This window comes from Haliotis rubra, unplaced genomic scaffold, assembly GCF_003918875.1.
Source record: "Haliotis rubra isolate DU_JTF1 unplaced genomic scaffold, ASM391887v1 Scf578, whole genome shotgun sequence".
NCBI classification, from domain to species: domain Eukaryota; kingdom Metazoa; phylum Mollusca; class Gastropoda; order Lepetellida; family Haliotidae; genus Haliotis; species Haliotis rubra.
The window spans coordinates 665,235-688,549 of record NW_025767277.1 but is presented as its reverse complement, the minus strand read 5'-3'; the positions used below and the strand labels follow the sequence as shown (position 1 = coordinate 688,549).

Here is a 23,315-nt window from a genome sequence, read left to right as displayed (position 1 = left end):
CTTAAACCTTTCGTGTACACTCGATGCAATCACCTACTTTATATAATCCATTCCTATGCTATGAGTGTCATCACTTTTTTGTATTTTGTGCACAGTCTGTTTCGGCATAAAGCCGACTTGTTATGAAATGTCATTTTAACTGTTTGAGTGAGTGTGTGTGTGTCGAGTGGGGTGGGGTGAGTGGGGGTCACCCATTTGTTCTGGAGAGGTAGGTTGTACGCATGTACTGGGGGGTGTCATTAGTTTTGTACATGACATGCTGGGGGTGTCACTTACTTGGCACATAAATTTTAGGGGGTAGGGGGGCATTCTACGGTCTTCTCCATAATATTCATCAAACCCCACACACCCACCCACACACAGACACACTTGCACACCACACCCCATCCACACCCCTAGCAATAAATTATGAACGGTCCCTTATTGCAATGGGAGGGACAATGCAACAGGCGGGACCCAGCTGATAAGTAGCGCCAGTGCAGCATAACCGGGGAACCAGGCTGGCTTAGTTGTGCCCAGCAGTACTTTTTGTCGGGCACAAGATAACAGCCAGTTTAGTCAAACCATACATGTACATTCAAAGAGGCACAGAAGCTTACACGATAAAGGTGTAGTGGTGTGAGAGAAAGTGGATTGATACAAACAGACTCGACCGAAATCGTTCTATCCCAACAATCCACAGTAATAACTTCCGTTTCGAAAATGAACATATTTCTACAAGTGACTGCCGTTTTGTCTTTACAGTTTGGATTTGTGGTGGGTAGGTCACTTAAACATTCTTGAATTGAGTGGTTTATTAATTCAACGGGATCGGTGTGGTATTTGTGCTGGAGTAGTTAAAAGCGTGCGCTCGTCATGTTGGGGGCCCTGGTCCGATTCCCGACATGGGCACAATGTGTGTGAAGCCCATTTCTAGTGTCCACCGCCGTGCTATTGCGGGAATATTGCTAACAATGAGTGCTAACTCACTCACCTGGTGTATTGAAGTCTCAAGCGCTCTGGCATGTTTAACCGTGCCTGCTAAAGAAATATGTGTCCCGTGACATTAAAACTGAATGTGTATTCTTCTGCATACAAATTCAAAATTATCTTTTTTGTATTTTCCAGCCGATCGATCACTTGATTGCCTGGTTTGTTTACATGCAGCCGTCGCATGGCAAGAGCGTCAGATAAAATGAAGACTTCCAATTTTAGGCATATTTTGTGAATGGCGGCTGTTACTGGCAGGGCAGCACATACTTAACCTTTCCGCGAAAACTTGTGTCATTATTGACTTCAGTGGTATAATCATAGTATTTTCACGGCTAATTTTCCCTTTACACCAAACGGAATTTGTTTCTGAGTATAGTCAAGACTGAGTGTATTCTTTTGCACTGACGTTCTATATTTAGCTTTTTATACCTGCTTGTAAAATGGGTTTTTATTTTTAGGCCGGAGATGTACGCAATCGAAGTGCAATGACACAACGCACATTGTATCTCTGAACATTCTGATATTCATGACCATTCCTCGTTCTTCTAGCTGGTTTGCATTTCACATCTGGGTTGCGTTATTTTGGTTTGTCTAAAACTTGACGTGTGGAAAGTGAAGTAAGAGGCATTTCATCTGCACGTTTTCACCAATCGTCAATCCCATTTTATGACTTATACATGCTCCTTTATGAAACTTGGATATGCTTCGTAATTTAATGTTATTGTATGAAATTCAGAATTCAAATGTTTAGGGGAAAATACCTACTTTCGCTTGGACAGTGAAATGTTGAAATGGATCCTTTGACTTCTCTAAAATCCCTCTGAAGATATCAGAGCTACACTTTTCATGCGCCTACCAAGCCATTTTTTTCCCTGTAAACCCGATAGGCTGCTAAGCTTTATATTTAGATAGCGTAAAGGGCTTGTCCTACTTTCATGGTGATTTTTAGTAAAAGTCATGTGTAAGCCCGGGCTTTTTTTATAGTGGTAGCTACTACGCCCCTGGTTTTAAATCGATCAGCTGGCGCGTTTGCCTTATGAATATTGGTCACAATACTGCCGTCTCTGCCTAGAACAGGTGTAGGACAACGGATATGAGAATCGCCGAGAGTTTATTTTTAGACCAAGAGGAAGATAATGGAGTAAATCTATTTATACTTGGAAGATTACCACGCCAATTAGAGCGTTGGTCATGTGGATTATACGTTGGAATTCGGCACGTTTCTTCCTAAACATATCCAGTTCACATGGAATTGACAATTCCTATTGCAGGCTTGTTCTCGTGTTTTATTTGCTTTTTCTCATCCATCATACCACCAGTGAAATGAAAGTCTGGATGATTTTCCTATAGTTGTCTCCAGTAAGTTTAGAAATAACATTACCGTTTGAAACACCAACGTCTTATTAGTTTGTATGTATTATGTGTCTCATAAAGAGAAGAAAACTCCCACCAGTTTGCATGTTTAAATTTCGAACATGAGACGCGTACGTTCAAAGCTAAGCTGACTTTCAGTAATACTGGGAAGTGATCACCACCTAAAGCATTGTTTTGGAATACATCCTAGTTATATTTAGGAGCTAATGAGAGGGATATATTACAAGACTCCATGGCCTGAAAACACCCATCTCCCCAAATCCATTCTGGTCATTATACCATCATTTAAAATCACCAGGTCTATTTTCAACAACCGTTCCAGTAAAGTCTCTTTTATTGCATACAACAACACACTGTGACTATTAAAATTGTTTACATTAGGCTTTCCCGTATTGTAAACAAGAATCACTGAGATTGATTTATTTTCTTCGAAGAAAGTTCAAACTGCATTGGATTCGAAAACAGTTTTAGGTAACTTATGCCCGCTGAAGGACAAGTCTGACTTTACAAATATTGCACAGCCTGTCCCACGAGGATTTGTGGCATTTGGATTGCTCGTTATTTATTCTACTCTGGCGGAAACTGACATAACCATCTATTTCAAATATACCCTTTGACCAGATGGAATGTCTCTCACACACATTATACCTCCTGGAAGTTTATTTTTCATATCGACCAATATTCCAACAGGTCCAGCCTTTTGTGTCTACATTTCAGAACCTTTGAGGTACAATCGAACATGCAAGACTAAAAACGGCGACATACCACTCTTGCTCATTAGTTCAAGGTCACAACATTCAAGGCCCCAGTAAAGCTTTCAAAAAGTTTCATGGTGGACATGTAGAGTGCATTTCCAAATTCGATGACAAAAAATGATGTCTTTTCCAAGCTTCCATGGCAACAAGTTTCATACAATTACGACTGTGTTTACCACTGCAGAAGATGTCGAAAACATGGTCCTTCTCTTAACATAATTATGTCCTTCGGTTGTGGAAGCCATCATCAGCTTTTCATACAACAAACATCAGCACATTGAAATAATGCCCACTATTGAAAGTATATTACAGTGATTTGAGTAGAGAAAATTGGGGAAGGAATCTGATATACATATTATTCTGATAAAATGATAAATTACATAAAATCAATGTGTTTTTTCAATAGGCGCTTTTATAGGAGTCTCTTCTCATCTGTTTCAGTGCATGGACAGTCGTATGTTCTCACGTCATCCTGTGGGGGTGTAGTCACTGAGGGAAGCAGCTGTGTTTTAAATTGTGAAACTGGTTCTGCCACTGAGACACATATTATTTGGAAAAGAGGTGCAAGTGTTATTTACGAGGTGGCACGAGCAACATGTGAAACGCCAAAATCAGCATCAACTATTCCATTTGATTACGTCTTCGACTGTCCTGGAACTAGCTTTACTCTCAGTATCACATCTGCATCTGTGATACGTGACAAAACTACCTGGACATGTGATGCAGCTTTTGGTGGAAAGGATAGCTCTATTAACTTGGATGTCCCAGGTTGGTATTAAAGTATATTATAGAATATAGACTGAATATGAATGTGACATAGAATTCCTTAAGTTAAATACCTAACCTCTATTTCGTTGTAGCCACCGCCACGTTGTCCACCACCAACACCAACAATCACATCTGATTATGTTTTCGCCTTTCCTGACACGATCCTCTGACAGTTACATGTGTATCTGTGACACGTGATAGAACTACTTGGATATGTAGAGGAACACTTTTATTGGATAGACAACTTCTTTATTGCAACCTCGTCAACTGCATAAACCCATATGTCCCTCATGTATATATTCTCCTTGTGAATGATGTTGTGTATCATTTGCTTGATATCGCTGTTAGGATCAACACCGAAATGTCATCAGTTCTGGCAATAAAATAATATCGATACAGTTGTGTTGTGTTACAGATGATTATGACACAGACAAACATATATTTCTGTATCACATTGGCAATCTCATAGGGACTTTTCAAGTTCAACTATCACAGTAAAACCGTCATTCGTCTTACCAAACGTTGTTGAAGAACTGCTTTATGTTAATTTCGAATCAACTATGCAGAACGAAGCATCGCACACGTACGTTGTATTTTCACTACACAACATGCATGCTTATCATGAATTTGGTCTGTACGTCATGCAACTATGTCAATAGACCCTTTTCGCCACACCATGCACATGGTCAACAAACTGCGTTTGGAGCAGTATTTTGTATATTAAATTATAACTTGTAATCAGAGAAATACATGCCATTTGATAAAAACAACAACGTAATGGGATGAGAATACAGGATGGCACGTTAAATGATAATGTCTACAGTCATATTAAAGGCAATGCAAATCAGTTCATCCAAAACTGTAATATAATCTTTTATTCCTCCTTAGTGAAGAGTGACAGAGATTGTGAGAGTGTTTTTGTACGTGTGTGTGTGTCCTCTTCAATGATATATGTGTTATCATATATCTGATCTAGGATCTATCAACCGCGGCTCACTATAAGCAGGTGCTCGAGAAGGCTAAGGTTGTACGTAACAGAGATAGTTTGTGTCTGTACGCCTTTTATGGTCGATAACAGCGACTGTGTGTGTGTTCTTGTGTACTTGTTAGTTTTTTGTGTTCGTCCGCGTATGTGTGTGTTTGTGTCTGCATGTGTTTGCGTTCGCTTGAGTTGTGGATGTGCATGTGTGTGCTTCCAAATATATAAAGACAGTGTGTGCGTGTGTTTTGTGTGGGTGCTTGTTAAAGATAGTCAATCAGTGACTGCCACTTAGTGCAATCGTAGATCTCTTTAAACGTGTACTTATTTGTATATTTATATATCAATGCCCATGCACAACTATTTGTTGGTATACTGTAATGACGCCACGTTGCCAGCGCCTGACAGGGAACAGCAAAACTCGTGATCCAGTGAGATTTATTGTACAACTGACAACCATCCTTCACAAAACGGTAAGGAGGGCGGACCAACACACGGGTCTAGTATCACAATATATTGCTATACTTTGGTGCACACTGAAATCATATCAGGGTCATTTGTGCAAGTTGCATTCGGCCTACCACATAGTTGGGTCTTATCAAATTTACACAGCTGACAAAGACAGTATCATCCTGATATCAGTTGTCTCCCTTTTAATGCAAAACAAAGAGTATGTTCAGTTCAATTCTCACAGGTATGTTATGTACGCATTCGCAACCCGGGAGAACATTATGCGCGGTGTCAGAAGTCTACAAAGACTTTCTTATCACCAACTGGCCTGACCTACCAGGAACTAGTATTAGAATTTGTTGCCGAAGTCTTACCCAAGAAAAGGGTCTGCAAGCACAACATGTATGTTATTGACACCTCGTCAGGGAAGTGGGATTCCCCTTGTCTGGTTGCATCTGCCTAACTCTGAACCACAAATCTGATAGCCTGTCGACAGATTGTTGTATATCTACTGTATATTGTTAGCTATGTTTAGGTATCTCTAGTTGCCTGGATATGTGCGCTATATAAATATCCTATAATAAATAATAATAATAATCTCTATTGACACAGTTGTTGTGACGCCATAGCCAGGTGAATAACAATGTGTGCCAGAAATATAACAAACAATTACTTCCTCCAACATAATGTCCTGAAGGACCATTAGTCCACTTACAATAATCGTTGATGCATTCTTTGTAGGATATAGAACAGAAGCTCAAAACATAATTCATATGGCTCCAAATATGAAATCCCAAGCAAATTCTTGATCAAGATAAAATCGCAGCCTGTTCAGCTTCACGAAACACGACACGCATGTGTGCATGAGTAAACCACTGCTTATTACTATGGATGTGTCAACAGAAAATTTAATCATTTATACATGTCTGTCTAAGTGTCCTGTACTGTGTTTTCTTCTATCCAAACTCTTCACGTAATAATGTGACTTTAGACATTAATTAAAAATAAGAACAGAGATGAAAAGGAAAAGAACGAAAGCTCTGAGGAAGTTATATCACTCTGCAGACCATTTGTCAGTTGAAGAGGGACATATATATTCAGTTGTAGTGTTAATCTGATTTGAATATCATTATTGCTTATTCTTTTGAGGAGAATTTGTTATTTCACTTTCACAGCTGAAACAATAAGCTATATTCCTGTAGATAACCTTATCATTTGCATTGATAACAATTTCTTACATGTTTTAATTTCATGCATACTTACCTAAACTGTTGAGGGTAATTAGAATAGTGAAAATTGAAAATTGACCAAAAAGAGGCATCTATTGGAAAATAATTAAGTAATAGATAATATATACATTCATTCAGTTGTCACCATCTTTGCACAGGGACGGGAATATATATTTAAACATATACATATTAGTCACATGGGAGGTCTGAATTGGCAATCTTTGTACTTTCCTGACTCGGACGTAATACTTTCAAAGATCAAATTCACAAAGAATAAATCCAGGCTGCATGCGAGTGTTTTAACCCATGAGGTATCTCATGGCTCCCTCACTAAATATTCATGCCCTGTGACCTCACGGTTTTTCTATGATTAGTGTAAATGTATTCATCATCCCTTGTCAAACTGACAAGTGGTCGTGTCATTGCGAACAATCTGTCTCAAGAAATGCTTGAGGAGAAACAAATGCTGCCACTGAAAAAAACGGTATCCAAAGAAACCACTATGATCCTATGAATAAAACCATTGACAAGGGTAAAAAAGCCTATTTACAAGCCGCCGACATATAGGTGGAATATTGCTGAGTGCGGCGTAAAACTAAACTCAGTCACGTTACAAGATTGTACATTTCATTGCACGGTCCTCTACCAAGAACGGTTCGACCGTATCTGCCTTATCCCTTGTTTGTTTTCAAGGCGATGGACATGGAAAGAACACAATGGAATCAACACGAAAGAGACTATTTCCTGGCTATTTTCCTTTTGAGTGAAGAATCACTCCTTGGTCCAAACATTCCACTGTAACTGTCTTTTAAGAACACCAGGATTGAACCTGTAGTAAAATAATAATTAGTATATAGTGATAGGGAACGGGGCATTTCGGCTCACACAGCTAGAATTTGAATGCGATAACTAGGGCACAAAACAAGAACTTGTGCATTGTAGTTATTATTGATTTTCCTCTCTTTTATTTGCAGACGTTACACCCAGCTTCTGAATTGCAGCAGATGGCACGGACACAGTGCATGTAACTACATAAGTCAATCAAAACTTCGAAGAGGCAATTATCCTTGTTGAACACTTGCTCTGTGACACAAACTACTCCTGTATCAACCGGATAAATTCATCAGGAGACTCGTAAAAAACCAAAAGAATCGCTTGTAAAATGTCTTGAAGCGCCCAATAAATGGACAACTTCCAATCGTCATGTGTGATCATTTGTGTTGATTCGTAATAAAGGGGAATGATCGAGAATCAACAATCGACGATTTATTTCCATACAGTTCTTCTAAGTGATCTTTCCGATCCACAGCCAATTCACGCTTATACAGAACTACCCCAGTGATCTGATTGACCATATCGATTACTATCGCCACAATAAATCGTGTTTCAGTCATTGCATTACAAACAGGTCACACAAACTTAAATTCCCTGCTAAATAAAATATAAAATAAAAAACATCAAACAGCCAAAATTACACGCAGCAATCAATGTCCTGACAGACTGGCTGGGCTTGGGGAAAATATTCAACATGTCGGAAAGAGCACATACACTCACCATTGTCATCGTTATTATAATAATTCGAACCGGAGAGAAGTAGCCATTGCAAGCGTCTTTACATTTAATCTTCTCATTCTTGAACATCACTGAAAGGTAAGCTATACTGATCTCCATGAAGAATTCACCGAGGACCGAAGACTGAATAAAGGTATCAATTTGTAGTCATCATTTTTTTCAAAATGAATCTTGAACTTACACCACAATGGGTTAAAATTCAATGTAATCTTCCAGCCAAGTTTCGTGGTTGATTTGGAACATCCTGTGAACCAAAGAGAGGTAAAATTTCAGATATTGATAATGAATCATATACTTCAACTTGGACTGAAGACCTGTGATGAGTTTTTTTTATCAGATGTAGACCCTCTCAGAACTAGATCTTCCAGGAATTGTTTTGTCATGTCTTCTGTCATTCTCAGTCAAACATGTTCGAGGGGACAAGGGATTATCCTCCTGGAGATCCTGAGGATAGTCCCGGTCTTCTGCCAACACGTGTCCCTGTATTTCTAGGCCCATGACACGTGACATCATATTCGTATATATCACCTTGAGTCCCAGCAGCAGTCAACTAGCGGCAGCATTCGACCAGCAAGGGCGTTCAAGCAGCAACAGCAGCATTATAGCTGCAGCAAACAACAACGACTTAAAGATGTCCTTCACCTATTTACCATGACCTCCGTCTAGCTCAACCTCCTGTGAAAAAAACAGCTAAACTGTTGTGGCTATGTTGGAAATGTAGAGGGAAATGGGTTTTACTTTAACGGCAATTTATCTTTGCATGTTGTATTGTAACTGCACATTAAACATAATTCAGTATACATCTGTGAATTTGCTGTTGCGTCTGACAGCCCGTGCCAGGTGGGGCCGAAATATCTGTGAGAATTCGATGTTGGAAGTATGGGTAAATGGGATGTAGTTTGAACAAGGTGTTTACTGGAAATGCTAAGCTATGAGATTCTATAAAGTGATAATTTGGTGGATATAATACTATGCCCTATATGAACACAATTCAGGATATATCTGTGACGTTTAAGATGGAATACCCTTTGCACACCCACTCACTAGGAATAAATAGGCGACATACTGGGGCGACGGTTGAAGGTGAAATAAACTTTGCACACACTCTCACCAAGCACAGGTAGGAGATATACTGAGAGAAACAAAAAAAGTATCACGAGAAAATTCAAGCTATCCTTTAATATTTTCCAGTTTTCATCACCAGCGTTGAATAGCGCTGTGGTGATGGAAACTGGAAAATAATTAAGGAACGCTTGAATTTTCCTGTGATCCTTTATTTGTTTCTCTCAGTATATATTGGGGCGACGGCTGAAGGTAGACTACTCTTTGCGCACCCACTCGCCAAGCACTGACAACTAAGAATGCAACATAAATAGGCGACTGGGTCGCATTATGTAGACAGCAGCCTATACAGCGTCGTCGCTGAATATATGCGTTAAAACCAGCTGCAACATTGAGACAACCGTCTACTACGAGTAACCGTAAGGGACACAATACTTTGTATAGTTTGTGTGAAACGTTCACTCGCGTTAATCATGATTACCATTGAATGTGTGTCTTCCCGGGTTGAAAAGAAACTACATGATTGTAAAATACGACGTATTTACTGACATCATACCTATGCAAGTGATCTATTATAAACTGTTTCTTTGCATCACCACGACGCAATCCTGACACGATTCGTAAAGTACGGCGTGTGTAAGTTGTAACAAATGTTTGGTTAGCCATTCAAATGCCAGACTCACTCGCTATTTACGTAGTAGTAAGGACCTAGAAACTATGTACATTGGTTGCCTGCAGCTGATTGGCTCAAGAGAATAAGTGAATTAACTGATGTTGTTTGTCATGTATTCCAGATATATCCTACTAATGACAAGCGTGTGCATCATTTCCTGCTGTTAAGTCAAATACGGGTTAGAATGACTATTGGCTGTTCATCTGTACCAAACTGAATATTGAATAATCTCGTATTTTGATATGTGTGTACCAGTGGGAGATGTTTATCACTGACACTTTATATACTGAACATGTATCATGTATCTCGGGCGTATCTGATATCTATCATGAGCATGCCCAAGTTGCTGTAAATATAGACATTGTGTGTCTCGAATGCACATCATATAAGTGTGAGTTTGGCTTACATTTTTTTTCAGTTTCTTCAATATAAAAATAGAATATGTATTGTGTAACAGAGAACATTGCAGTTAATGTTGTATTTCAACTACAGGACTCTTTTAAAATGGACTGACTGTTGCTAAATGTGGCCAACTTACTCTCAATATACAGACATGAATTTAAGTTCCTCATTGCATATTTGACATGGATCCAGTGTTACTACAATGCATTTATAGCTTTTCGAAGTCTGATACGCTCATAATGAAAGGAAAGTCGGGACATTTACAGTTGTCTATTCATCCAACTACCTATGCACCCTAGTCTACCACTGAGCCACCCGGGGTCAGCTGGTATTGTCAGACACCACCTATGCAGGTAGGCTGCAAGCAATGAAATGAGTCTACGTGTGTTTCTGGAGTTAATTCCACTGCTTGTTCTGCTGGATACTGCTCACATACGGCCTTGTGGTAGGTGCAGGTCCGTGCTACATACTGCTGCTTACACGTAATGTCTTGCTATACAACAAACGTACCCTAAACACTATGCACATGTTGACCTTCTGGCTGGGTTGACAGTTGAGAGGCAAAGCTTGTCCGAGGGATTATCTGGTTGAACAGACGCTTTTATTTCCAGCCAGAATATAACATTAGCCGACTTGGATGGTAACGCTACATTTCTAGTTATAATCGTTGGGCTTTGAAACATAAATAATAGCATTCAATATGAAAACTGCCGACCCTGCCGAAAAGCGGGACTTGGTGTTTGGAGTCACCTCCCTTTCGTTAGATTAGATTCGCAGATCGGCACAATTCCTGTTGAACAGATGTTGACGAACGTATTTCAAGTGATATTCAGATCGGTATTATATCTGAAAAAAATTGATTATCTAGTACCAAAGGAAAACAAGACGCATGAAGGCACGTTGGCATATTCTTTGATGACAAACTTCTAACCCAAGAACGAACTTTGATTCCTGAAATGAGGATATGTTGCAGCTTAACAAGGTAGCATCTGTACCAGACTTTAGAAAGAAAGAAAAATAAAATCGTGGATTTGGATTGTTACACAAAAGGGCTTGGTCGGAAATCGGTCCTGTAAAAGTGCGATATAATATAATAATTATAATAATAAATGGATATTTCTTGTCAATCATAGTCAATCCAGAGCATGCTCAAAGCACTACATACAAAAGAGTCACAATAGTTTATGAGGAAAATATGACAGTTCGTCAAAATGACCATCAGAATAGTTGGCAGTTATTCGTTGTAGAATGTTTTGAAAAGGAAGGTTTTGAGTCCCGATTTGAATGAGTCTGAGGGTGAAGCATCTTTTATGGGAGAAGTAAGACTGTTCCACAATGTTGGTACTGCAAATATGAATGATCCATGGCAAAAGATATAAATGATCGCTCGAAATCTAAATTCCCCCCCTTTTCAAAACCATTTTATTCGTGTGTGCTATTTAAATGACAACGCACAAATACTCCCCATATCACACTAACGTGCAACTGAAAGACTGTTCAAAGCATAACACGCTCACTAGCAACATTTGAAACAAACAACCAGCACGTCATACTGTTTCAGAGTCAGCTTCAGTTCTTGCCACCAACAGACGTGTTCCTGTCGAAGGTGTCAGTTTCAGCATCACCTGTACACTAGATGCAGCTATCAGTGGATCTGCTCTCTTCTACAAGGGTCTTACTTCTAACCAGGGAGGCTGCCTATCATCAGGCAGCTGTGGGACATATGTGTCAGGATACAATGTGAGTCTGGACAGTACATCCAGGATCCTGACTCTAGACATCGCTTCAGCAAATTCCACCAGAGACAGCGGGACATGGACATGTACTGATGGTGCTACATCATCTAACAGCATAACATTGTCACAGTTTGCAGGTCAGTTGTATCTGTGTCAATCATATATTTACAACTGGAAACACGTTGACTGTGAATAATGTTGGAGTGAGTGAGTGAGTTTAGTTTTACGCCGCACTCAGCAATATTCCAGCTATATGGCGGCGGTCTGTAAATAATGGAGTCTGGACCAGACAATCCAGTGATCAACAGTATGAGCATCGATCTCCACAATTGGGAACCGATGACATGTGTCAACCAAGTCAGCGAGCCTGACCACCCGATCCCGTTAGTCGCCTCTGTACGGTTACTGAAGATCAATATTCTAACCCGGACCTTCACGGGTTGAATAATGTTGGAACTAATATTTGCAGAAGATAGTCCCTAGAGCAACCTACAGTTGCTTGTTTCACCTTCAGATCGCCAAGTCGGAATATTCCGGAGCTTTCAGTGATGATTTTGTATTGTAAAATGCTTTAGCGGCTTTTACTTGAGGGAGCCTAAGGTTCGTGTCAAATTGACAAAAAGAAACATAATAAGCATATATATTAGAAGAAAGTTGTTAAATATGTATAAAAGTTGGTAATTATGTATAAATATAACTCTTTCCACAATCATAAACATTTCCCCTGTATGATCCAGACAATATCTCAAACAAGTGTTTATAGTATATGTTCAAATATGTCCAATATGATGCTCTATTACAACAGCTGCAAACCTATGTGGAAAACATATAATAAATACAAACTGAATGACCAATATGTTTATGCTAGTTCCTAGTGCAACTGGATTTTTCTGCATAAGACTTCAAGTAAATAATGTGATATCGAACAGGTATATTTGTAATTGCAAACGTTTCTTGTTTATTCAAATCACGTAACTCGACAAATTGGTATACCCCACGGCTGTTAGTAAAGTACAACGTTTAAGAACTGACAATATTTCATCGGATGAAGGAGTAAGAATATACTCTGAAACTTCGAGCTCATCAAAGTAAAGAAGCTGACATCCATAACATTCTTATCGTTAGGTGTACCACTTCTAAATGCCGTTCAAATACTCTATATGGCAATATTTCCTTTTGATTAATAATGTTTTAACGTTTCATGTCCACATACCTGGGAACGCCACACATCGTGATATAACTGGTCAAATATAGGACGTCAGTTGGAAAGAATACCATTACTGGACAATTTCCGTTTGATGTTAAGGGAAAAATAGTTATGAAAATTGTAAGAAATGATCACGGAAAATCAGTGATGACAAACCGTGTTGAGACATCTCAGCTCACCCTTACGCTCAGATTGCAAAATCTCGCATGTATTTGTCATGACATAGTCTAGAATAATTATTTTTAAATATATAGGTTTCGGTTATTTCATGAATTACATCAAGACAAATATACTGGTCAGATGAAACCAGAGCTGTACTTGCATTACCAGGTACAGAATCACCACTGAACGATGAGCTGCACTTATCAAGGGCGGCCATGCAGCGTGGTCCACAGCTCATATCCTGGCTGACTGGCCCCTGCGTACTCACAAGGCGTTTATAGATTTACACAAGACATATAATTTTATCATTCCTTCTTACCAGCTGTGCTGAACTGGAGCTCTGTGACCTTCTCTCCACAACTGACATCTCTCCCGTCGTCCGTTACACCACAGAACAACATCTCCGTCACTGTGACCACTCCATGTGCTGCACCTGCCGCCGTCATCACATGGAGATACCAACAGGTAGGAACCGTATGTTCATCTTCATGTATTAGATCATCGTGTGTATGTATCTGTCAGCGATATTTCGGTTGTAGTCCCACTGCTTTTTTGGAACACACAAACCCGTGGCTTTAAATGTATAAGTTGAGATATCTACTGCGCAGTGGTTCTGTATCAAATTTCAAAAGTGGGTTTATCACTATTCCAATTTTACATGATGACAAATGATTCATGGGTAGTTATTTACAGACCCGATATTATGTATTTCACTGACATGATATCATGTCATGAATAAACGTATTGCAATGATTTAGTTGACATCATCATCATCATTGACATCAATATATATGCTAAAGATCTATTTATCTTTCCGTTGGGAAAAAACATAAACTGGAAAATCTCCAAACCTGAAAGAAATATCAAAATCTTTTATGCTTTCTGAGGACATGAATTGTAACCGAAAGTGACACTTGAATCCAATTACTGATTATCGTGTGTTTCACTGCATGCACGTGGAGTAATCCGAAGAAAACTGCTTATTTCGTTCATTTGAGGTAAACAAGAAACAACTGTGCATTTTAGGATGAAACAAATTTAGCCGTAAACAGGGCTGTAAGTATCGTAATTCCTTTCATTATAACAATAATTTTTACAACAGTGTATCCTTTAAAATTATCTTTAATCTTTAACTGAAGTGGGCAGTAGTTATCACAATAATTAATGTCGTTTCGGTACTAACACCGTCAAGCACTTGCTTGATAACGGTGTTAGTACCTACACCGAAACGTCGAACTCATTGCAATAAAGAAGTTCACTATCCATAAAACTTGGTTATCCTTCATCTATACAACTTCTAAAACGCCTCTCAAAGATGTCTTAGATGGGTAATTATATAATACAGCGACGTCCCACCAGCTGTAAATATTCCGATGGGTGCGGACAACTTTCAGTCCATCAGTCTGTGTTGTGTTTACAGGGTGTGAGTGGTGCCCCACCCAGCAGTACATCTTCCACTCAGGGATCATGTCCATCAGGTGAAGTCCAGACAACCAACACTCTGTCTCTACCAGGGCCCACAGTCTGTCTATCTAACTACTGTTTTGTGTTTACAGGGTGAGAGTGGCGTCCAACTCAGCAGTACATCTTCCACCCAGGGATCATGTCCATCAGGTCAGGTCCAGACAACCAACACCCTGTCTCTACCAGGGGACACAGTCAGTCTATCTAACTACTGTTTTGTGTTTACAGGGTGAGAGTGGCGTCCCACCCATCAGTACACCTTCCACCCTGGTATCATGTCCATCAGGTCCACACAACCAACACTCTGTCTCTACCAAGGAACACAGTCAGTCTATCTAACTACTGTTTTGTGTTTACAGGGTGTGAGTGACGTCCCTCCCAGCAGTACATCTTCCACCCTGGGATCATGTCCATCAGGTCCAAACAACCAACACCCTGTCTCTACCAGGGAACACAGTCAGTCTATCTAACTACTGTTTTGTGTTTACAGGGTGTGAGTGGCGTCCCTCCCAGCAGTACATCTTCCACCCTGGGATCATGTCCATCAGGTCAGGTCCAGACAACCGACACCCTGTCTCTACCAGGGAACACAGTCAGTCTGTCTAGCTACTGTTTTGTGTTTACAGGGTGTGAGTGGCGTCCCTCCCAGCAGTACATCTTCCACCCAGGGATCATGTCCACCAGGTCAGGTCCAGACAACCAACACCCTGTCTCTACCAGGGAACACAGTCAGTCTCTACAACAGGCAGGTGTCTCTCACTGTCAGTGTGGAACATGATTCCTTTGATCCTCCCACGTATACCAAGTCCGTCACTTCAAACACCATACAGTTCCCTGGTGAGTACATATGAACTCCCAGTCTTCCTGTTGTTAACTCATGATCAGTATCATTGTTCAACAAGAGTGAGTGAGCAATATCAATGCGAGGGGCACCAACAATGGGTTTCACACATTGTACCCGTGTGAGAATCAAACTCGAGTCGTTAGCCTAGCGAGTCAACACTTTAACCACTAGGCTACCCCATCGCCCATGTTGCAGCAAGAAGGGTAAGTATCACATCAGCAGTAAGCTTCCTCCTGGGAAAAGTCTTCGAAGTAACATTTTTGAAAATGTCTTTACGTGTATGTCACCCAATACATTTCAAACACAGCAAGAATGTTATAAGCCGACCTGTTTAAATATGATGTATGAATTATTTTTCATATGTCAGCCATATTGATTTGGTACTGAAGCGTACACTTGGGAGGAGTACAAAGCATTCATTTCACAGAGAGTTAGGTTGGTGATAACTACAGCGTTGTTTTGTTTTGAAAATATATTATGTTCGTCAGCCTTTAAAGGCCGGTTTGTGTTGTAGACATGTGTTATACTTTCAGTTTTGGATCACCATTTTAGGAGGTAAAACGTCAATTTGTGTGCATCTGTTGATATAACCAGAGACAATATTGCATGAATAGTAATGAGCAAAAGTTGTCACGTGGCACCCAATGCTAACAAACACATGATCAATTGTCAGATCACTATGTATGTACATGTATGTATCTGACAAAAACTGAAACATGAAAAGGTCATGAATTGCCACAAAAAAGACCAACCCTCAGAGGCTGGTATGTATGTAGCTCTGAAGTCACAAACTCCTAGTAAGAGTCAGTCGGTTGCCAAGCTTACTTCAAACCTCAGTAAGAACGTTGCCAACTTTTTTTTTTTTTTTTTTTTTTTTTTTTTTTGTCAAGTCTTTTTATTGTCTATAGGCCACAGGCCGTATACAACATATATACAATTTTCACATACATTTACACATGTATACAATAACAAAGGTTGAGTTTACAACAAATATATATGATGTCATAGTACATGGGGAAATCCTACAAAAATATATCTTACTGAATTGGGAGGTATTTTGATGCATGGTAAAAATATGTGCATAATTTTCTAGAAGTGTTTCGTTATTAGTAGTTTTTTGTTTTGGGGGTTTTTGGTTTTTTTTCTTGCATCATAAGTTGTATATAATGTCATATCTGATATATCATAAGTATATAGTATTACATCCCATATGTCAAATTGTAAATAGCATCATATATGAACATATCAAGCTGTATATTGTGTCACATTCAACATATTTTGTTGTATACGGCGCCATATCTGACATACCACGTTGTATATAGCGCCACATCTGACATATCATACTGTATATAGTGCAACACCCGACATAGCATATTGTAGTGTCACGGCCAATCTATCGTGTTGTACATAATGTATTATCTGATATACGTTGTAAATATGTCTTATCTAACATGTGTTGTATATAGTGCCACAATTATTCTGACATTTCATGCTGTGTCTTGTGTCACATCTAATGTGTTGTGTTATATATTGCGCAACATCCGGCTTATTGTGTTGTATATTGTGTCTTATATCCAACCTATAATATGTGTTCCCCAAAGTTACACCAGTGCCATTAACTAACTAGTCAATATATAACTAAAACAATGATAATTTTTCAAAAGGGGAAACAGATCAAGATTTTACAAAAGAAGCAATTGCTGCATACACAGGGCAGGTTTGAAATACTGGGAATAATGGATGCCATTTATTAGCAAATTTCTTCATTTTATTCTTCGTTTGGCAATGAAGCTTTCAACAGAAAAAATATCTTTTAAAGTCTTTATAAAGTTATCGCATTTTGGAATATTGTTTTTCAAAGAAGAGACATAGATCTGTCTTTTTGCTGAAATGATTATATGATTAAGTAATGGGTTTTTACTTAAGGAGCCAAAATACACCAAATATTTTGTCAAATTGACTTTTTGTATCAAATAAGTGTTAATCCAAATTTGAAGATCCTTCCAAAACTTCTTAGTTTCACTACATTCCCAGTAAACATGGCACAAGTTTTCATCTTCATCTTTACAAAAGCTGCATGAGGCGCTCTGGATAAGGTTCATTTTTAAAAGTTCCTTTTTGGTATAGATAATACCGTGTAAAAATTTATATTGGAACTTTAAGAGTTTTACATCATTAATGTCTTGTCTGTAAGACTTGAAAATCATTGGCCAATCAAAGTCAGTATCTTCAAACACATTCTCCCATTTATGACACATATGAGGGTTATTATTGTTAAATAACAATATATCATAAAATAATCTTGATCCTTGTAATGATTTCATAAAATTCTTTTGATAGGAGTTAAGATTCATGTCATAGTTATTTATACACCTGTGATTTGTTATTGTATTTTTCCATGATTCAGGTATATTATTTAGAACATATCTATGATCTAATTCTGTCCCTTTATTGCATATTTACTTTTAATGATTCAAAAAGACATCAAACCTTCTTCATCACACATGTCTTTGATGGTTAATAGTCCTTTATTTGCCCAATGACTGATATAATGATTTTGGTATTTAAAATTATGATTAAACCATAATGGCTGTGCTAAAATTTCATCAATGTTGTTTTCCTCTATGGTAATGTTAGTACAATACATGTTCCATGCTTTTAAAACATCTTTCCAATATGGATTATGAATATCAGCAATATTATAGAAGTTAGCACCAAATTTCATGATATCATGTAATGGAAAATTGCATGGATTACATATTGATGATTTTCTTAAATAAAGTCTCAAAGTGGATAGTTTCAAGGCATTGATAAAGGTTTTTATGTCGGTCATTCTTAAACCCCCATGTATATAATCTTTTTTCAAGGTACTTCTCTTAATTTTGTCAGTTTTGTCAGTCCAGATGAATTTGAAAAATATTTTATCAAGGGAGGTAACAAAATCTTGGGGTGGGTTTGGTAAAGTACTGAAAATATGAACTAATATTGACATAGCTAGTGTCTTGATAACAGTGATTTTGCCGATTAATGTTAAATGTCTTTTTCTCCACACTGCCAATAATCTGTTAACTGCCAATAATCTGTTAATTTCCTCTAGTTTTTTCTTTGTATTGATGATCCATAGATCTTTCAGTTCAGCATTAAGTATAATTCCCAGAACAACAAATTCATTTTTTCGCCATTCAATATTCAAATCCTGACATAGTTTATCACCACAACCTGCTTTAGATCCAATCCAGATAGCTTTAGTCTTATCAATATTTATTTTTAGTCCTGACATCCCATAGAAAGTATTAATTGCATCAACAGCAGAATATAGACATTTTTCTGTACCATCTAAAAACAACTCAGTATCATCTGCATATTGTCCTAATTTATACTCTGTATCATCAATTACTATACCTTTGATATTTTCATTTTGTCTTATCATGCATCCAAGGATTTCAGCTACAAAAAGGAAAAGATATGGTGATAACGGATCCCCTTGTCTACAGCCCCGTTCATTTGAAAAGAATTCTGAGAGATGTCCATTTTGAATAACACAAGAAGTTGTATTATAGGTTAGGATATTTATCCACCTAATAATTTGGGGACCAAACCCAAACTTTTTTAATACCAAATTTATAAAATCTTTAGAGACAGTATCAAAAGCCTTTTCAAAATCGATCAAAATTAATAAACCTGGGATGTCTCTTCTTTTTGTCTCAAACATAATGTCATAGAGTAATCTTGTGTTTTCGCTTATAATTCTACCAGGTATAAAACCAGTCTGATTTTCATGTATAAGAGAGTACAGGGTTGTTTTTAACCGATTAGAAATACAAGTACTTACTATTTTATACAGTGAATTCAATAAAGTTATTGGTCGCCAGTTTTTTAAAAGGGTTCTGTTTTTATCTGGCTTGGGTATACATGTAATAACACCTCTTTTCATTGTGAAAGACATTTGATTCTTATTAAAAAATTTCTTTAATAAATCTATAGATCCAATATTTAAGGTCTTTCAAAAATATTTAAAGAAATCTATTGGAAATCCATCTACACCAGGGCTTTTGTTATTTTCATATGTTTAACAGCCAATGTTATTTCTTCCATGTCAATATCTTTTCTAATTTGTTTCTAAGATGGCCAGTTAAAGTGGGAGTTACCACATCTTGTAAACAAGTTTCATCCTCATATTTCCTGCCAGAAGAGTAAAGTTGTTTGTAAAATGTTTTTACTTCATTTAAGATAGAAAAGCTGTCAGTAATTTCGTCATTGTTATCCGTGACAATCTTATTAATTGATTTGCTGACATAATTTCTATTTTCTAGGTTGCAAAAATATTTGGTTGGCTTTTCCCCCTCTTCATACCATAAAATTCTGTTTCTGAGCTGTATACCCCTTATTTCATCTTCTTTAATTTGTTGTAGTTCAAATTTATATTTTGCAAGTTCAGATAATAAATTTTCATCTATAGTTTGAAAGTCCTTTCTTATTGATTCTTCATAGTCTTTAATTTTAGTTTCTAATTCTGTGGTTTTATCAATGGTTTTCCTTTTTAGAAAGGTTGAAAATGAAATTGATTTTCCCCTAACATTCATAAGGAAGGTTTCTAAAAATAAACTATCATCAATCTTAAGTTTTATATTAAGGTCATTAGCATTTTCATCATATACATCAATATCTGAATATTCTTCAACTGTGTCCTTTAATATGGATCTAACAAGTTCGCTATATTCAGGTTGTAACAATAAAGACGTATTAAATTTCCAATATCCCCGCACTCTTTCTTGGTTAATAGTATTTGAAGTAGGTAGGTAATAGCCGAGTGGTCCGTTTTATAGCCTGGTAGAATATCGGAATCAAGCGTAAGGTTCAGCAAATCTTGTGAGATTAAAAAAAAAAGTCCAGTCTGGCTTGTTGTCTTGGATGTTTTTTCCACCATGTAAATTTTTTTCAGATTATCATTCGAATCACGCCAAATATCCACAAGATCATAAGCTGCAATTGTGTCTAAAACTACTTTTCTGGCCTTGGGATTGTTGATATTTTTGTAATTTTCTAAATCAATGGAAGGATCAAGAACCAGATTCCAATCTCCTACCATAACCAGAGATTCATTCTCAAAATTGGATAAACTTTCGAAAAGCTTTACATAAAATAGTGGGTCATCAATATTTGGTCCATAAAGGTTTGTGAGGGTAAATCTTTTATCTTCTACAGTTATGTCTGCAATAATAAAATTTCCACCTTTATCTTCCAGAGTTTTATGTATAGTGAGATCAATATTATAATTGAAAAGTATTGCAACACCTCTTGAATTGGACTTGAAAGGTGCAATTATACTCTGCAATCCCCATTCATTTCTCATTTTATTAACATCTTCTTTGGCTATATGGTTATCTTGTAAGCAAATGATTGAGTATGATTTCTTTCTATAGAGATTCATAACTTCTTTCCTTTTATTTTTATTTGCCAGACCCCTACAGTTAGCAGAAATCATCCTTATTTTTTTTATATTATCCATCTGATAACCATGTTAGAATCAAAGTATTTTTAAGTATTGAGATATAATTGAAATCTCTAGGATTACGCTTGAGTTTTGTGACATGATATATGCATATATGCTGTATTTCAAGACATGTTAGATCATTTGATGTAGATGGTTGAGAACAATATCTTAATATTTGGAAGACTACTAAAAACGTTGCCAACTTCCCGTAGAGTTACTGGAAGGCGGCGTCACTGGGGGACGTCTTGCAGCTCGTTCTGCGCGTCTTTGATAGGGTTGATGGCTGGTGACCTGACTGGCCTCCCCATGCGCATAATGGACTCGTGCTCAACGTACATATTAACGACCCTAGCATGATGAGGTCTTGTGTTATCGTCCATGCGAATGCTTGCCTCTCGTAACCTGGCACAAACCAGTCTCACTGAAACGATTACACACTGTGTAAGTGGAAACGTTCCACAGACCATTTCTCAGTATGACATCCTTGTGCAATCAGGAGAAATCCAACTGTGGTAGAATTCTATCGGCTGCATGAGTAGTATAGATTAGATATGTGTATGTACATTTTGTATTCAAATCTCTGACGTGAAAACACGACAGATTGTCGTATTCTATTATACAAATGACGACACGAGAAATTGAAAGAGAAATCTTTCCTACTTACAACGTTGAGTTGATTGGTCGAATTAAGTTATATACTCAAATAACACACCGAATCAATGTTACACGTTTACTGGCGCGAAAGAAATTGTGTTCCATGGAAAGACAAATGTTCCACAGGCGTTTTCCTGGCTTCTGCGAGTCTTAAGACCCCACTGAGTGGAAACGAGAAGCTGTCTGGCCTTTATAAGTGAAACATTGCTCGCAATACTCGAATACCCACGTTCAAATTTCGTACAATTCGAACAACAGATGTTTGGATGCGTTCCTTCGACCACTGTTACGCCCTCTGTCTCTGTTTCAAATTAAAGAAAACACTTTCACAAGAATACTGGTGAAAACATCCATGTTACAATAACTTTTGCCGCTGAATATAACAAATTCTTAAGTTGTTATAATATGTGGTAAATACATAATATTATCCACTGTTTGGAATATGACCGTGAAATAGTGGCATGTGTCAAAAACTATTTAAAGTAAAAGTTTCTTGCGTCTGCTGTTTTTACAGTCCCGGTCAGCTCTGTGACACTCACAAACATCAAGTCTGATAATTGAAGATTGGACAGGAAGTGGGTCAAACTCTAACCTTGACCTGCATGACCTCAGCCAGTTTCCCCACTTCTACTGTCACCTGGGTGGCCTTGCCAGGAACGACACCTACAGTCAGCACAGAGACGACATCTGGTGTCCTGGTGAAGACAACAAGCTCCGTCACATTCACTGTCAGAAGAAGTGACCAGGACAGAAGCTTTCGCTGTCAATCTGTAAACATCAACGGTCAGACATCCCCGCAGTCTAACAGAGCAACACTGGAGGTTTGATGTAAGTAAACACATTCTAACTGGGCCATACTGGAGGTTTGGTGTAAGTAGACATAGTGTAACAGAGCTACACTGGAAGTTTGGTGTAAGTAGACTCAGTCTAACGAAGCCACACTGGAGGTTTGGTGTAAATAGACACAGTGTAACAGAACCACACTTGGGGGGGTTGGCGTAAGTAGACACAGCCTAACAGAGCCACACTGGAGGTTTGGTGTATGTAGACACGATGTAACAGAGCCAGACTTGAGGTTTGGTGTACGAAGACACAGTGTAACAGAGCCACACTGGAGGTTTGGTGGAAGTAGACACAGTGTAACAGAGCCACACTGGAGTTTAGGTGTAAGAGAGCTACAAGGAATGTTTGATGTGAGAAGACACAGAGTCACAGAGCCACACTAGAGATTTGGTGTAGACATTGTTTGGGCGTATGATGACTCAGTCCAAGAGAGAAACGCTGAACATGAGATGCCATCTTATAACAGAGCCAACTGCGGGTTTTGTTTAAGTAATCAGGTATCAATCAAATGTTTTGTAAGTAGCGTGTCAGGTATGAATGCCATCTTCAACAGAGCCTCCAATTTCTGGTGTCCCCCGCTGTGATATTGCTGGAATATTGCTAAAAGCACCGTTAAACCCAACTCACTCCCTCACTCAACAGAGCCTCACTACATGTTTGGTTTAAGTAATCAGG

The 23,315-nt window shown here is 38.2% G+C and overlaps 1 protein-coding gene and 1 long non-coding RNA gene across 6 annotated transcripts; both read left to right on the top strand.

The window, feature by feature from the left end:
* The first annotated feature begins 615 nt into the window (after positions 1-615).
* On the top strand, positions 616-23,290 carry LOC124254634 (location of vulva defective 1-like). Of its 5 annotated transcripts, none has more exons than XM_046688477.1 (5): positions 616-760; positions 3,543-3,869; positions 13,664-13,815; positions 15,296-15,642; positions 22,312-23,290. In XM_046688477.1, the coding sequence occupies exons 1-4, from the start codon at positions 703-705 to the stop codon at positions 15,581-15,583; spliced, it is 825 nt and encodes a 274-aa protein (XP_046544433.1). In that variant the 5' UTR covers positions 616-702; the 3' UTR covers positions 15,584-15,642; positions 22,312-23,290. The 5 variants fall into 5 exon arrangements, with proteins under 5 accessions (XP_046544433.1, XP_046544430.1, XP_046544429.1 ...); XM_046688474.1 differs by lacking the exons at positions 616-760; positions 3,543-3,869 and adding exons at positions 9,101-9,182; positions 11,798-12,109 and having other exon boundaries at positions 13,664-13,806; positions 22,312-22,418; XM_046688473.1 differs by lacking the exons at positions 616-760; positions 3,543-3,869 and adding exons at positions 9,101-9,182; positions 11,798-12,109 and having other exon boundaries at positions 22,312-22,418.
* On the top strand, positions 5,181-7,727 carry LOC124254637. Its single transcript, XR_006892510.1, has 2 exons — positions 5,181-5,321; positions 7,502-7,727. It is a non-coding gene; the product is annotated as an uncharacterized LOC124254637 (long non-coding RNA).
* Positions 23,291-23,315: the final 25 nt, after the last annotated feature.

Bases quoted from the DNA above. Each gene is read 5' to 3' on its own strand.
- LOC124254634 (XM_046688477.1), top strand. From the start codon at position 703: ATGAACATATTTCTACAAGTGACTGCCGTTTTGTCTTTACAGTTTGGA. The intron at 761-3,542 runs GTAGGTCACTTA...CATCTGTTTCAG, and splicing joins ACAGTTTGGATTTGTGGTGG to TGCATGGACAGTCGTATGTT. The intron at 3,870-13,663 runs GTTGGTATTAAA...CCTTCTTACCAG, and splicing joins TATTAACTTGGATGTCCCAG to CTGTGCTGAACTGGAGCTCT.